At 50.5% G+C, this 17,368-nt stretch overlaps 1 protein-coding gene across 2 annotated transcripts in view; it reads left to right on the top strand.

Moving 5' to 3' along the window:
• The window catches only part of cmtm4 (CKLF-like MARVEL transmembrane domain containing 4), a 95,002-nt gene extending 77,890 nt beyond the window's left edge, over positions 1–17,112 (top strand). The window contains exons 3-4 of one of the 2 annotated variants that reach the window (XM_059993291.1): positions 3,192–3,290; positions 11,869–17,112. In XM_059993291.1, the coding sequence (XP_059849274.1) occupies positions 3,192–3,290; positions 11,869–12,045 (276 nt within the window). In that variant the 3' untranslated portion in view covers positions 12,046–17,112. The remainder of the gene's footprint in view (positions 1–3,191; positions 3,291–11,868) is intronic. The other variant, XM_059993292.1, reaches the window with a different exon arrangement.
• Positions 17,113–17,368: the final 256 nt, after the last annotated feature.

Raw genomic sequence — 17,368 nt, 5'->3', positions numbered from 1 at the left:
TGCCTACAAATGTACAAACTTGACATTGACGGAAAGGGCCACTCATTGGATGAAGAAATGCCTCCTCACCCTGAACAGCAGTTCCTTTGTCCCTGCATCCTGGACCCCTCCATACACCCCATCAAGACTCGTAAGAGTCGTGTTTGTTCCAATGAGTTTACCCCTCATTCTTCTAAACTCTCGAATATAGAGCATAACAGTACAGTACAGGCACAGGCTTTTGGCCCGCAATGTTGTGCCGAACCAGTCAAATTAGTCTTCACGTGGCCAACTAAACTAATTGCTTTTGCATACACAATATCCATGTCCTTCCAATTTCACCGCATTCATCTGCCTATCTTAAAGTCCCTATTTTTTCTGCCTGTACCACCACACTGGGCACCCAACACAGTCTAAAAAAACTTGCTCCTCGCACCCCTTTGAAATTACCCCCTCCCACGTTAAATGCATGGCCTCTGTTGTTAGACATTTCAACCCTGGGAAAAAGTTTCTGTCCGCTCTGTCTGTGCCTCTCGTAATCTTATAAACTGCTATCAGATCTCCCCTAGATCCGCCACTCAGAGAAAACAACCCCAGTCTGTCCAACTTCATGCCCCTGAAACCAGGCGGCATCCTGGTAAACCTCTTCTGCACCCTCTCCAAAGCCTCAACATCCTTCCTATAATGGGATGACCAGAACTGTACGCAATTCTCCAGATACGGTCTTACTAGAGTTTTATAAAGCTGCAACATAACTTCCTGACTTTTGAACTCTGTGCCTTGACTAATGAAGAGGGTAAACCCAGTGCCTCTGATACCTCCGGGATGGTAATAATGAGAAGAGGACATGTCCTCGATTGTGAGGGCTCTTAGTGACGGATGCTGCCTTTTTGAGGCATTGCCTTTTGAGGATTTCGTTGAAGCTGGGGGAGGCTAGCGCCCATGATGGGCCTGGCTGAGTTTACAACCCTCTGCAGCTTTTTTCTGATCCTATGCAGTGGCCTCTGGATGCCAGACAGTGATGGAAACAGAATTTTTGACGGCATTCCAAATTTCCTCAGACTTCTAATGAGCAACAGGATGTTATACTTCTACGTGACATGACATTTATGACATACTGGAGGCAGAAAAGTAGCAAAAAGCACTTTGCAGATGTGTTACCAACTGGAATTAATGCCAAGCCAAATCAGGAGATATTAGGTCACAAACTTGGACAACAATGAAGGTTCTAAGAATCACTTTACGGAAGGGGAGGGGAAGGGTTAGAGTGAAATTTTCAGAATTTGCGGCAGTTGAAGACATGGTTGCCAGTGGAGGTACAAAGGTGGGGGCTATGTGAGAAAATGCCGAGGTTTTTGCGGTGTACTGTAGTGTTAGTGTGATGCTGTTACAGCCCGGGGGATTCAGGAGCTCGGAGTTAATTCTGGCACCGTTCTCTAAGGAGTTTATATCTTCTCCCCACGGGTTTTCTTCAGATACTCACTTTCCATCGCACACTCCAAAGACGTATGGGTTAGTAGGTCAGTGTAAATTGTCCTGTGACTGGGCCAAGGTTGAATCGGTGGGCTGCCGGAGAGTGCAGCTCATTGGGCTGGAAGGCCTGTTCTGCGCTGTATAAAATACATAAATAATAAATCTGAAGTCACAACCGGATGGAGGTTGGAACCACAGGGCTGGGGGTAGGGGGGTGAGACCATGCAGGGGGACGGGGAGGAAGTTCCAGGATGTAGGACCAATCTTAGAAATCAGGAGGACGAAAAATCCTTGACAGGTAAGATAAGGGAAATCCCAACAGATGCTAAAAGCAGACTAGAAGGGCCAAATGGCCTGATTCTGCTCCTGTGTCTCATGGGCATACGTCAGGAACAAGGGGGTAGAGTGGATCCCTGTAGGGACCAAAGGGATGAGAGGGGTTTCGAGGGATATGGCCCAGGTGCAGGACCCAGCAGAAGACCAGATTGGCACGGACTAGATGGGCCACAGGGCCGGTTCCTGTGCTGTCGTGCACTATGACTGAAACCTCGATCTGACTTTCAGTGACCTGGGTGCAGGGGTTTGTGAGGAGAGGGGTGGATGGAAGGGGCTTCCTAGACGGGAGGAGGGGGTGTGTAACGAACAGTACCGTCTGAGTCGTCTGGTCCACAGTCAGCGTGAACACAGATAGAGCACATCTGGAATACACTTCCTGGTGAAGCTCAGACTGCACGGATATTAAACTCTCCGACTGGAATTGCTGACATTTTTGTGGTTGGGTCGGCAGCGTGTGCTGAGGAACGAGTTCCGAGAGAAGGGCCAGAACAGGCCGACTGGGCTTCTGCCTCACCAAGACCGCTCTGTCCCCACCCACCCCTACAGCCTCTCAGCTGTTTTTGGCACGTAGATGAAAAGTGGGGGGCTACGTGGAAGGGAGGGGTTAGACTGATCTTAGAGTAGGTTAAAAGGTTGGTACAACATCATACTGTTCTGTGATCTTCCATTGTTAACCCTCCCACTTCACACTGGAGTTTACAGGTGTCAGATGTACATGGGTAACTATAAACCCCAGACACTGACTGATACACAGAACAGCAGAGGCCCTTCGGCCCACAATGTTGTGCCGACCCTTTCCCTACTCCAAGATCAATCCAACATAGCCTCCATTTTCTTATCATCCATGTGCCTATCTAAGAGTTTCTTAAATGTCCCTAATGTATCTGCCTCTATCACCACCCCTGGCAGGGTGTTCCACATACCCTACCATTCTCTGTGTACAAACAACTACCTCTGATACCCCTCCATACTTTCCTCCTTAAAATTATGCCCCCTCGTGTTGGCTGGTCTCTGGCTGCCCATTCAATCTATGCCTCCTACCACCTTGTCCACCTCTCACCCCCTTTCGCTCCAAAGAGAAAAAGCCCCCGCTCACTCAGCCTGTCCTCATGAGACGTTCTCTCTGGTTCAGGCAGCGCCCTGGCAAATCTCCTCTATGTCCTTCCTGTAATGACAGGAGCAGACCTGAACAGGTGTGGTCTAACCAGGGATTCCTAGAGCTAGACTTGTTTGTGTCAGTTTAACATTTCTGGATACACGACCTCAGACCTCACCGTTCTGCCAGTTTCTGTTTATAGTAGTAATATTTCCATGTAGATTGTTTATGCGGTGAGCTTTACGTGATGGGGGCTCTCACTGCATGGTGCTGTACATGACCATAAACCGACTGCGTTCTCCCTCAGGATTTGATCAACACCATCGTCAGTACCCTGCTCTTCTTCATCGCCTCCATCGTCCTGGCAGCCATGAACCACAAGAGGAAAGGGGAGATCGCGGCTGTGGTGAGTGTCTGGAGCTAACCTCAACCCTACCACCCAGATCGTGCTCCCTTCGCTCTGCTGCCGTCAGGAAGGAGGTACAGGAGCCTCAGGACCCACACCACCAGGTTCAGGATCAATTATTACCCTCAACCATCAGGAAGGAGGTACAGGAGCCTCAGGACCCACTCCACCAGGTCATTACCCCTCAACCATCAGGCTCTTCCCTCGCCCCACGACCTATGAACTCACTTTCAATGATTCTTCATCTCGTGTTCTCGATATCTATTTATTTATGTATTAATTATTCTCTCCTAACTCTTTGTATTTGCCCAGTTTGTTGTCTTTTTCACACTGTTTGTCTGCCCTGTTGGTGCAATCTTTCATTGATTCTATTATGGTTCTTGGATTTATTGTGTAAGCCCACAAGAAAATGAATCTCGTGTTTGTATATGGTGACAAACGGTATATGTAGTTTGATAATAGATTTACTTTGAACTTTGGAACATAGGAAGCATGTTTTTGACCCCTCAGGAGTGTGGCCTGACCTGTGACCTTGGAGTGAGTATTCCCTCAGCTGTGGCTTCAGGGGAGAGTTCCCAGACCTGTGACCTTGTTAGCAAACATTCCCTGACCTATGTCCCCAGGCGACTGTTCCCTGACCTGTCACCCCCAGTTTCTCTGAGTGGGCCCCAGTGAATCTACTGTCACCGCCCGCAGACCACGGCCCCAGTCGCAGCTTGCCACGCAGAAAACTCCACCGCCTACCACCATGACCCCTTCGCCGGGCTTCCACTACCCCTCGAGGAGGCCCTTTGTTGGGGTCTACGATGGATATTGCATCCTAGCTGTCATACACAAGCCAGGGCAGTATGATGTGGAGAGTATGCTGTTGCTCGTACAGCAGGCTCCCCCTCTCCACGCAGCTGATGAATCCAAAGGAACGACAGGGACCGATACAGTTTGGCACCAGCAGCATCACTGGAGTTACCGGTTAGCATTGAGCTCACATAGGACTGCCTTAGGGACTTTAACTCCAGATTTTTCCCTCTGGGTTTACTCCCGCAGTCTTTTACGTCAGTGGTTATGGCCACAAGACAGTGGAAGTTTGAGATCAAAGTTTTCCTTCTCCTGGATGAGCTGCCAACCACAGCTGATGAGCCCCATCTGCCCGAAGCAACTGGTTTTAAAGCTTCAGTAACTCCTCTTTGCCTGTTCTCCTGTCAGTAGACACACTTCTGCTGGGCTTAGCAGCTAAGTGACATATGAAGGCCAGGAGCTGGACTGGGTCGTCAGAGGCATTGCCCCCATTACCACCCTCAGCTATAACAACCTTAAGGAACCCTGTCTCCATCAATCCCACAGGAACCCCTCCATACACCTTCTCTCATGCACCTCCATCGTACAGACCCAAATCCTGCAGTCCCAGTCAGCCAAGAGATGAAAATTAGTTCAGTTCCTGAGTTCTGGGTTGTGCAGTGAAGCAGAGATTGGTGTTGACATTTCCCTGTGGGTGGGGTGGAACCTCCATCAATACCACCCTGTCCTCCCCTTGAGATCATGACCTGCTCCCTCAGTGTGGGTAAAGGGTGAGTTAAAACTCCTTCAGACGGGTGACAGCTCCCTCAGAGATGGATTAAGGTGGCCTCGGAGTCGGGGTCAAAGATCACTCACAGAGAGAGGTCAAAGCTACATTGCTGATGGGTGAAAGCCCCCTTAGAGATGGGGTCAGGGCAGTGACAGGTTAAAGCTCCCTAAAGGAGCACAGGAGTGCCCTCTTGTGGCCACCCCTATGTTGCAGCTCAACCGACATCAAAATCAGATACCTATCACGGAGAGGGGGCCCTTTGGCCCATTGAGTCTGTACCCACCATCAAGCCGCTGTCCATACTGGCCATCCACGGGTTGTGGACACTCTCCACCCACAGCCAAGCTCCAGTAATGTTATTAGATTCCCCAGCCTGAAGCAGAGACATGCCAAGTACAAAGTATTCATCTTGTCAGTGCCAGGAAGCAGGTTCACCAGGAGCACTGCGCTAGTGTAGCCTTTAACATGATGCTATTGCAGCTCAGGCTGTTCGGAGTTCAGAGTTCAATCCCAGCATCCTCTGTAAGGCGTTTGTACGTCCTCCTTGTATGGTCATATGGGTTTCCTCCAGGTGCTCTGGTTTCCTCCCACAGTCCAAAGATGTACTGGTTAGCAGGTTAAATTGGTGATTGTAAATTGTCCTGTCACTAGGCCGGAGTTCAGTCAGGGGTTGCTGTTGGCATAGCTCGAAGGGCCAGAAATGCCTGTCCCATGCTGATAAAATAAATATTATCACAAGGGATCTCTCCAGTTGTGGGAATCTCTCCCTCACCAGCTGTGAGTTCCTGATCTCAGCCTCTCCTCTGAGTGAAACGTCTCTTCCTCATATTTTTAGCTCCCTCAGAAATGAGACAAAATTACCTCAAAAGTGGGCAAAAAGCTCCCTCAGATGACTCAATATTCCCTCAGACAAATTAAGGCTCTTTCAGATGGGATAACTGTAGCTCCATCAGACAAATGAAACCTCCCTCAGAGATGGGATAATGCTCTCTCGGAGACGGGGTAAAGCTCACTCGGAGACGGGGTAAAGCTCACTCGGAGACGGGGTAATGCTCACTCGGAGACGGGGTAATGCTCCCTGGGAGATGGGATAATGCTTCATCAAAAATGGGGTAATGCTCACTCGGAGACGGGGTAATGCTCCCTCAGAGACGGGTTAATGCTCCCTCGGAGACGGGTTAATGCTCTCTCGGAGACGGGGTAATGCTCTCTCGGAGACGGGGTAAAGCTCACTCAGAGATGGGGTAATGCTCCCTCGGAGACGGGTTAATGCTCTCTCGGAGACGGGGTAATGCTCTCTCGGAGACGGGGTAATGCTCTCTCGGAGACGGGGTAAAGCTCACTCGGAGACGGGGTAATGCTCCCTCGGAGACGGGGTAATGCTCCCTCGGAGACGGGGTAATGCTCTCTCGGAGACGGGGTAATGCTCACTCGGAGACGGGGTAATGCTCACTCGGAGATGGGTTAATGCTCCCTCGGAGACGGGGTAATGCTCTCTCGGAGACGGGGTAATGCTCACTCGGAGACGGGGTAATGCTCCCTCGGAGAAGGGGTAATGCTCACTCAGAGACGGGGTAAAGCTCACTCAGAGATGGGGTAATGCTCCCTCGGAGACGGGTTAATGCTCTCTCGGAGACGGGGTAATGCTCACTCGGAGACGGGGTAATGCTCCCTCGGAGACGGGTTAATGCTCCCTCGGAGACGGGGTAATGCTCACTCGGAGACGGGGTAATGCTCACTCGGAGACGGGATAAAGCTTACTCTGAGATGGGGTAATGCTCCCTCGGAGACGGGTTAATGCTCCCTCGGAGACGGGGTAATGCTCACTCGGAGACGGGATAAAGCTTACTCTGAGATTGGAGAAAGTTCTCTCAGAGATGATGCAAGATGAGATAAAGTTCCCTAAAGGGGACAGCTGCTCCCTCTAGTGGCCGGCCCTTAATTGACTTCTTCAGTTCCCCTCTCAACCTCTTACCCCTTTGCCTTAAAGCTGTGTCTCGTTGTAGACATCTCCATTATGGGTAAAATTTATCCAGTCTACTCTCACACAATGGTATCACTGGGGAGCCACTCCCTCTCTCTACAGACCCCGGTCAATCCCGACCTTCAGTGCTGTCTGTGTGGAGTTCGTATGTTCTCCATGTGACTGTGTGGGTTTCCCCTGGGTGCTTCCATATCCCCCACATCAGACGATGTGTGGATTAGGGAGGTTAATTGGCCAGTGTAATTTGTTGCTTGGTACACAGACGAGGATAGAATCGGGTGGGTGGTGGGAGTGTGGGGAGAATTAAATACAGTCGGTGTAAAGTACGTAAAATTGCAGATGCTGGAAATCTGAAATAAAACAGAAAATTCGAGGGAGAAAAAGTCAGGTCAGGCAGCATCTGTGTGAAAGCCCTGTAGTTTAACACCAGTTGAAGATAACTGGGGTTAGGGTGTCAGGTGAGAATGAAGGCATTGCAGACCGGAACATTAGTTCGATTTCTCTCCACAGAAGCTGACTGGCCTGCTGACTGTTTCCAGCTTTTTCTGTCTGTATTCTGGCGTAAGTGGATGGTCAATGCATCGGCACGGACAATCAACGGATTTGTTCAAAGTGCATTTCTTATTTAAGTTTGTATACTGTGTACAGACTTGAGATTCATCTTTTTGCAGGCAGCCACCACAATCGAACCCATGAAAACCTCATACCACAAAGACCGTCAAATATGCAAAGTGTACAAAAACGAACAAATCATGCAGACAGGAAAAAAGTACACAAATAACACGCAGATCATGAGCTGCAGAGTCACTAAAGGGGAGTCTGCAGCCACGGAGGTGAGCGAAGCTGGTTCAGGAGCCTGACGTTTGCAGCCCACAGCTGCAGAGTCACTAAAGGGGAGTCTGCAGCCACGGAGGTGAGCGAAGCTGGTTCAGGAGTCTGACGTTTGCAGCCCACAGCTGCAGAGTCACTTCAGCATTGAAGTGAGTAAACCTCGCAGAGTACTGAGCAGCTCACCACGTTATCATCCAGATCATTGATCGTGTACAGACCAGAAACAGGCCCTTGGGCCCACACTGCTGTGCTGAACCAGTTAAATATTCAAATAACCAACTAATCTAATCACTTCTGCTGACACAACGTCCATGTGCCTATCTAAATGTCCAATAGAAACACAGAAAACCCACAGCACAATACAGACCCTTCGGCCCACAGTACTGTGCCGAACATGTCCCTGCCTTAAAAATTACCTCGGGTTACCCATAGCCCTCTATTTCTCTAATGTATCTGGCTTTACCCCCACTCCAGGCATTGCAATCCAGGCTCCCACCATTCTCTGTGTAAAAACACTTGTCTGTCTCCTCTCTTTTGAAATTACCCTCCCCCCCCCTTTAAATGCATGCCCTCCGGTGTTAGACATTTCATCCCAGGAAAACAGATACTCCCTGGCTACTCTGTCTATGTTTCTCATACGAAACACCAAACACTGAGGAATTCAGCAGGTCAGGCAGCATCTATGGGAATAACGAGTTGACTTTACATCGGCTTCAATGGTTCAATATAATATCAGAGAATGTGTACAGGACACAACCTGAAATTCTCACTCTTCACGGACACCCACAAAACAAAAAAACCCCGAAGAACGAATGACAGAAACATCAGAAATCCAAAGTACCCCCTCCCCCCACACACAAACAGCAGCAACCCCCCACACTTACACCAGCAACCCCCCCACACTTACACCAGCAACCCCCCCACACCTACACCAGCAACCCCCCCCACACTTACACCAGCAACCCCCCCCACACCTACACCAGCAACCCCCCCCACACTTACACCAGCAACCCCCCCCCACACCTACACCAGCAACCCCCCCCCACACCTACACCAGCAACCCCCCCCACACTTACACCAGCAACCCCCCCCCACACCTACACCAGCAACCCCCCCCCACACCTACACCAGCAAACCGTCCCACACCTACACCAGCGAACCCCCCCACACCTACACCAGCAACCCCCCCACACCTACACCAGTGAACTCCCCCACACTTACACCAGTGAACCCCCCACACTTACACCAGTGAACCCCCCACACTTACACCAGCGAACCCCCCCACACTTACACCAGCAACCCCCCCACACTTACACCAGCAACCCCCCCACACCTACACCAGCGAACCCCCCCACACTTACACCAGCAACCCCCCCACACTTACACCAGCAACCCCCCCACACCTACACCAGCGAACCCCCCCACACCTACACCAGCAACCCCCCCACACCTACACCAGCAACCCCCCCACACTTACACCAGCAACCCCCCCACACCTACACCAGCGAACCGTCCCACACCTACACCAGCAACCCCCCCACACTTACACCAGCAACCCCCCCACACCTACACCAGCGAACCCCCCCACACCTACACCAGCGAACCCCCCCACACCTACACCAGCAATCCCCCACACTTACACCAGCAACCCCCCCACACATACACCAGCAACCCCCCCACACCTACACCAGCGAACCCCCCCACACCTACACCAGCAACCCCCCCACACCTACACCAGCAATCCCCCACACTTACACCAGCAACCCCCCCACACCTACACCAGCAAACCCCCCCCACACTTACACCAGCGAACCCCCCCACACTTACACCAGCGAAACCCCCCCACACCTACACCAGCGAACCCCCCACTTACACCAGCGAACCCCCCCACACCTACACCAGCGAAACCCCCCCACACCTACACCAGCGAAACCCCCCCACACTTACACCAGTGAACTCCCCCACACCTACACCAGCGAACCCCCCACACCTACACCAGCGACCCCCCCCCACACTTACACCAGTGAACCCCCCCACACTTACACCAGCAATCCCCCACACTTACACCAGCAACCCCCCCACACCTACACCAGCAAACCCCCCCCACACTTACACCAGCGAACCCCCCCACACTTACACCAGCGAACCCCCCCACACTTACACCAGCGAAACCCCCCCACACCTACACCAGCAACCCCCCCACACTTACACCAGCGAACCCCCCCACACTTACACCAGCGAACCCCCCACTTACACCAGCGAACCCCCCCACACCTACACCAGCGAAACCCCCCCACACCTACACCAGCGAAACCCCCCCACACTTACACCAGTGAACTCCCCCACACCTACACCAGCGAACCCCCCACACCTACACCAGCGACCCCCCCCCACACCTACACCAGTGAACCCACCCACACCTACACCAGTGAAACCCCCCACACTTACACCATCAAACCCCCCACACTTACACAAGTGAACCCCCCACACTTACACCAGCGAACCCCCCCACACTTACAACAGCGAACCCCCCCACACCTGCACCAGTGAAACCCCCCCACACTTACACCAGCGAACCCCCCCACACCTGCACCAGTGAAACCCCCCCACACTTACACCAGCGAACCCCCCCACACACACCAGCGAACACCCCCACACTTACACAAGTGAACCCCCCACACTTACACCAGCGAACCCCCCCACACTTACACCAGCGAACCCCCCCACACCTGCACCAGCCAACCCCCCCACACTTACACCATCAAACCCCCCACACTTACACAAGTGAACCCCCCACACTTACACCATCAACCCCCCCCCCCCATGCCAGCAATAGCAAAGCCCCTGAAGAGGCATTGATCATTAGAAATTGCAGTCCATCCCAACACTGGGGTACCTCAGACAGCCCCTCGCTCTCCGGTGAGGGAGAGAGACTTTGCTCCCGTTCCAAAGTCCCAAGTTAGTGCTGCTTCTCCAACTCGAGGACCGACAGGCACTCACTCACTATTAAGCAGGGAGGGGGAAGGATCGCTCAAGCACAGGGGGCTGTTTCCAACAGCAGCGCACACCGCCTGCTGTCTCCATGTTGTAGTCTCCCGTGACGCTTCAGTGGGTGAAATTGACGAGCGACTGGGTGTTCACGGCGCCACACACTGAAGTAGCACGTGAAGATATCCCAACGCCAGGCCGCACGGGGTGTCCGAGAACCCGCCACTCGGGGAGAACTGTACTTCAAGCTGCAGCTGTAGATCACAGGCTCCGACGGCCCCCCAGCCCCCTTGGAAGGAAAAAAAGACAAAGAAAAGATAAATAAGCTGTCTTACGGACAAATTGGAATGTCAGCAAAAAGCTTTGGTGGTATCTTAACTGGTTCCTGCCTCCAGTGCCAGGACTGGAGAGCATGGGGGCAGAAGGGGGCGGGGAGGGAGAGGGAGGAGGGGTTAGGTAAGACCAGGGAAGGGCGAGGGTGATGGGGAATGAAGTGGGAAGCTGGGAGGGGGTAGGTGGAAGAGGTAAAGGGCTGAAGAAGAAATCTGATAGGAAACTAGTCTGTTCATATATTAGAATTGTAACTGCCGAAGTTTATTTTCTTTTTGATTTCCACTTCCTTGTGAAGTGCCTCTCAAGTTCAAAGTCGGGTTTATTGTCATCTGACTGTACATATATACAACCAAATGAAACAACGTTCCTCCAACCACTGTGCACCCACAAAATATATATCCCACACAGCACATCTATGACCATAACTAAGTTAATATTAATGAAATATTATTCTAAATGCAGTAAGCAGCTCGCTGTCCTAGTGGTGGTGGCAGGGTATTCATTATCTCACAACCTGGGGGAAGAAGCCGTTACCCAGTCCTGATACGCCTGTACCTCCTTCCTCAATACCAGCGTGCTTCTGTGTCCTCGTCCTTCACTTCCGACAGCCGTTTTCTCGAGACCTGTAGCAAGAGCCTGCTCCACACGTTAGTCCATAACTGTACAGCACTCTGTTATTCTGCTCGCTAGGGAGGTAGACCTGCAGAATTTAGTGTCCTTAATAATCAGCAGTGTTTTCCGATGCTAGAGAAGATGAACAAAACAATGAACGTCACCATCGACTGGAGCCGGAGAGCCCACTCCCACCTTGCATCTTGTGACATACTGTATTCTCTCAGACCGCTGGTCACCATCTCTCCTTCTGTCCCTCCCTGCAGGTGTTTGGCTTCCTGGCCACGGGGGCTTACGTGGTCAACTCGTACCTGGCCGTCAGGATCTGGCGAATGTCCAGCTCGAGGCAGGCAGCGGGGCAGGGCAGCGAGTACACACGGGCTCGCTCGGAGTCCCGGGGGGAGGCGGAGAGCCGGCCGGAGATACAGAGGCTGGAAGAGTGAAGGAGGTCCACTCCAATCCCCTCCCCCTCCCCATTCCACCCCACCTCTGTTTGGTGCAGAGCGAGCGAGGGAGTGACCGGTCAGACCGCTTGACCAGCAGCTGAGGGAACGAACATCCTTTGTCTCAAGAACCTTATCTCCGTGTCTGAACAACTGCGATCGTTCAAGATGCTCCCCAACCAGAGTTTAATACTGGTTCGACCTCTAAACCCACATCTCTTGAACAGATGGAATAAGAAACAAGATTGGCGTTATCCTGTGATCTCAGAGTTCGTAGGAGTTTCCCCAATTGGATGAGAAGAACCAGCTCCGTCCCACCTGTCTGAGATGTCCCTCCTTCACCTGTTGGCAGTGCGGACCGGTCAATGTGACTTATTTATTGCTGAAAAGTGTTTGTGCTTTGCAATCAACACTTGGAGAAGAGTGAGCGGAGGGGTGGAGGGTGTTGGCACCAGCGAGCCGGGTCTACGCCCCAGCCTGCTGCCGACAATGCACTTTACGCAGAGGGACGTTGGGCAGTGTGCTGTCCCCAGAGGCTGCAGGGGAGTTGACTGTGCCGGGATTTGCACTGGCCTGAGATTTCAACATCGACTGCAAACACAGATGCTTTTGGAGACAATGCACTCACCCCCTGCCTGGTTCAGTTGTCTTCATCCAGGTTGCCTTTCCTTAATGAGAAAGTCCAAAGATTGATTGTAACCTTGTCTGTCTGTCTCTCTTTCTCTAGGTTTCTCCCTCCCTGTCTCTCTCACACAGTCTAGCTCTCTTTTTCTTATTTCTCTCTGTCTCTGTCTGTCTCTCTCTCCCTCTATGTATCTCTGTCTCTGTCTATCTCTCCTCACTCTGTGTCTCATTCTCCCCCCCCCCCCCCGTCTGTCTCTTTGTCTCACCAAGACTCGCCTGACTTTGCTGTTTCTTGATGAAACTGATGTGTGATCTTTGTGCATGGTCACCCAAGCCTGGTGTCCATGGAACTGCACAGTCCCACCTGCCCTGCTGGTGAATAGAAGATGGTTTGGGAAGGGCGTTTGCACACACTGAAACGGGTCTCCAGTTTACTGATTGTCAGGACACTGGGATTGTTAGTACCTGGCTATTTATTGCAAGACAAAGGTACTGAATCTAAACGTTTAACAGATCTGGTCTTTAATGGGCAAAGACCGAGACTTGCTTTTTTGATAAGAACCATTCATAATTCCAGCAGGGCCCAAAGTGTTGTACAGCCAGTGAGGCAACGTGAGATTCTGCAGATGCTGGAAATCTGGAGCAGCACACACAAAATGCTTGACTGGCTCGTGGGGTCGGGCAGCACCTGTGGAGGAAATGGACACTCAGGGTTTTTGGTTGAGACCCTTCACCAGGAATGTGTGCTGTAGCTCCGTGAGGCAACGGTTGTTTTTTTATTTTGGAGCTGCCGATCGAGGGATTAATTTTGCCTGTGGGCAAATAGACCCAGATACTGCAGCTCTTGTTTGATGGAATGCTCGTTTCAAAGGCGTGAGGCCAAACCGGGCTGTGGTTTCCTGTCCAGGGCAGTTTTGTCAGAGATACTGAGACCTGAAATTAATGGCTTGGCAGGTTCAGAATCAGGCGTGTTATTACTGACATATGTTGTGAAACTTGTTGTTTATTTAGAGTCACAGAATGCTACAGATCAGAAACAGTCCCTTTGGCCCGTCTAGTCTGTGCCAAATTGTTATTCGGCCTACTCCCATCGACTCATGCCTGGACTCATAGCCAACAATCCCTCTAATTGTTTTTTACAGCTGCACAGACCACCCACCCCTCTGAGCAGGAAAGCTTTACATGGTCTGAAAACTGCGTGGCACTTCACGTAAAAGAAAATTTCGGCTGTGCGGCAACAGAGGCTACGTGCATGGGAGCACACCGCGCAACGTAGAGGGAACAGTGTCCTTAGCCCTCCCGCCCTTGTACCTGTCCAAGCTTCTCTTACATGCTGAAATCGACCTGCATCCATCGCTTCCGCTGTCACACTCATCGCCCTCTGAGGGGAGAAGCTCCCCCTCAATTCCCCTTAAATATTTCACCTTTCACCTTTAACCTATCACCTAGTCTCACCCAACCTCAATGGAAACAGCCTGCTTACATTTTCCTTATCCATACCCCTCATAATTTTATATACCTCTATCAAATCTCCCCTCATTCTCCTACACTCCAGGGAGTAAAGTCCTAACCTATTCAACCTTACCCTATAACTTGGGTCCTCAAGCTCTGGTAGCGACTTTGTAAATTTTCTCTGTACTCATTCAGTCTTATTGATTTCTTAGGCAGGTGACCAGAACTGCATACAATACTCCAATGCCTTGTACAACACAATGTCCCAAGTCCTGTACTCAATGCTCTGATTGGTTCATGTGCCACATTCCTACTCTCCTGATTGGTGATGGAGTGAGAGAATGGGGGCGAGGAGTTGGAGAGAACGTCGTAACAAGGTTTCCCTTCCCGTCACCACATCTGGAATAACTGTCAAATCACCTCATCCACCCGCCACCTCTTTCCACGGGAAACGTCCACCTGTGTTGATTGTAAAGCAAATAGCTCCTTGTCGAAGGAAGAATGGAACTGTTTTAATGTTGTGCATTATCTGTGCATGATGGAAGCTGCTGGAAATGTCACCTGAAGTGCCTATTAGACCATAGACCAAAAGACATAGGAGCAGAATTAAGGCCATTCAGCCCATCAAGTCTGCACCACCATCGCACCATGGCTGACTGTTTATCCCTCTCAACCCCATTCTCCTGCCTTCTCCCCATAACCTATGATGCCCTGACTAATCAAGAACCCATCAACCTCCGCTTTAAGTATTCTCATTGAGCTGGCCTCCACACCCATTTGTAGCAATGAATTCCACAGATTCACCATCCTCTGGCTAAAAAAATACCTGCTCATCTCCGTTCTAAATGAATGTCCCTCTATTCCGAGGTTGTACCTTACGGTCCTAGTCTCTGCCACTATAAGAAACATCCTCTCCATACCCACTCTACCTCGGTATTTGCAGATTACAATGGGCTCGGGCAGTGTGGTCTCATGTTTTCATAAATTAGACGCCATTAATTATGATAGACCCTCTGGGCCACAGTTCCGGGTATTGTGGTGCGGGTCAAAGTGCAGGAAACTATGTACAGGAAGTACTGTTTTGAAGTTGGTAGATCAGACTTCTCCAGGAAGAGACATCTGCTCTCCAGAAATGTGCATGACAGGGGCACTGCAGATGGGTTGTTCTACCCCATTCTGAGGCCAGAGGTTCAATCCAGAACCAGGATCAGGTTTAATATTAAATCAAGTTTAATTATCATTCAAACTCAGCTGAACACTACAGTGTTCCTCTCAGGCCAAGGTGCAAAACATTCAAAAGCAGCAAACACACATTATAAAATAGTGAATAACATAATTCAAGATATCAAGCAAAGTATTTTCACTTGAGGGAACAAAAAAACATTTACATAGTCTACGACCCTGAGCGACAATGTCCAGCAATCGAGGTACAGTCATACGCACACAGTCCAGCATGTCATTACAGCGCTCGAACGTGGGGGGGTGGGGGGGGGTAGCACTGATGGGAGAGGTTAGGCCCCAGCCGAACTTGAACACTGCACTGTAAAGCTTCCGCGTCTCCCACCTGCCCTGCAGCAGCAGGCAAGCTGAAGGCTTGAGGCCTAGTTCTTGCTACAGCTGAGGCTACACACCTCCCATGCCAACTGTTGGTCCACCAGAGAAGGGCAACAAGCTTGCGGCACTGTCTTGCGATCGCAGGTGAAATGTCCGAGACAATCTCCCCGGTTACACTTTGATGCTTCAGAGTAGTGGGCAGCAACACAGTCTGCAGCCAAGGCATCGCCCTCATACCCAACGGGCTCCTTCAACACCTCGGCTGACTCTCTCTCCGACACCAGTCCAGCTACTCTGATCAATGAGCAGCCCGCTGATGGAGTAGCCCTGCAGTACCCAATGTTCTTGGAGTAGAATTGTATTTGGATTGTAAAAAACTAATTTGACCCCTGAGAGGCCACCACATTCGCACGAGCTGCCATCTTTACCAGAAGTTTCCATGTACCGGTCACTTGGCATGTGTCATGAAATTTACTGTTATGTGGCAGCAGAATATTTCAATACGTAATAAAAACTATAAATGACAATAAAATATATATATAAAATAAATTAAGTAGTGCAAAAAGGGAGGAAAAATAATGAGGTAGTGTTCATTGTCTTTTCGGAAATCTGATGGCTGAGGGCAAGAACCTATTTCTGAATCATTGAGTGTGTGTCTTCAGGTTCCCTTACCTCCTTAGTGGGAGTAATGAGAAGAGGGCATGTTCCTGGTGGTGAGGGTCCTTAATGATGGATACTGCCTTTTTGAGTTTGTCTACTGCTGGGGTTGCTGGAGGAATTATATGGACTGTGGACTGTTAACACATCCTCTTTGCTCCTGCATTCTTGACAGAGTTATAGCAACAAAACAGACCCTTTGGCCCATCTAGTCTGTGCTAAATTATTAACCTAGTCTCATTGACCCAAACCTGGACTACAGCCCTCCATACACCTCCCATCCATGTACCTATTCAAATTTCTCTTAAACATCTCTGCATCCAGCTGGCAATTTGTTCCACACTCTTACCACTCTCTATGAAGTTCCCTCTCATGTTCCCCTTAAACATTTAGCCAATTAAAAAGTCAATTCTCCCAGGAAGGAAGTTTGCCACATTCCACGCTGCAGTGAACAGACCGGGAATGACACCTTGCTCTCCTGATCTTGGTACAGGATGAAATGGTGTTTTAGAATGGAGAGACTAAGGGAGACTCCAAACGTTAAAGCACATCATACACGTTGAGCTGTCAGTCTGGGTTTAATTGAAGGTGAGATTTTCCTCGTTCTGTGTTGTGGTTTTTGTAACTCATTGTGTCTCTGTTTTCCTCAAACTTCAGCTGTTCTTTCTCTCCACCATCAGAGCGGTATTTTTGTAGTTTAGATTTTACCAGGATTTCTGGAGCCATTTGTACAGATTCTCTGTGTGGTGACATTATCAAATAAACTGATTTTCACTGTCATGTTGTGATGTGCTCGATTGGCAGCATTAGAGTAGGTAAGCATTGGACCCTCCCGTTCTAACGAGCTGTCTGCTCTTGTGACCAGCCCGTCGATGATGCTCCGAAGCACCCCCTCCCGGCCATTCTACTTATATACCCTCTCCACTGATACGTAACGCTACAGCAAGTGCATTAGCACCTCCTCAAACCGTCGAATTAGAATCTGTCACTGATAATAAAATAACTAAATTACCTTGGCCTAGAAGTTCAAGTTTAA

Source organism: Hypanus sabinus, chromosome 17, assembly GCF_030144855.1.
Source record: "Hypanus sabinus isolate sHypSab1 chromosome 17, sHypSab1.hap1, whole genome shotgun sequence".
Lineage (NCBI taxonomy): Eukaryota > Metazoa > Chordata > Chondrichthyes > Myliobatiformes > Dasyatidae > Hypanus > Hypanus sabinus.
Note: the sequence above shows the minus strand (reverse complement) of the source record. Positions and strands in the feature narration are given on the sequence as shown.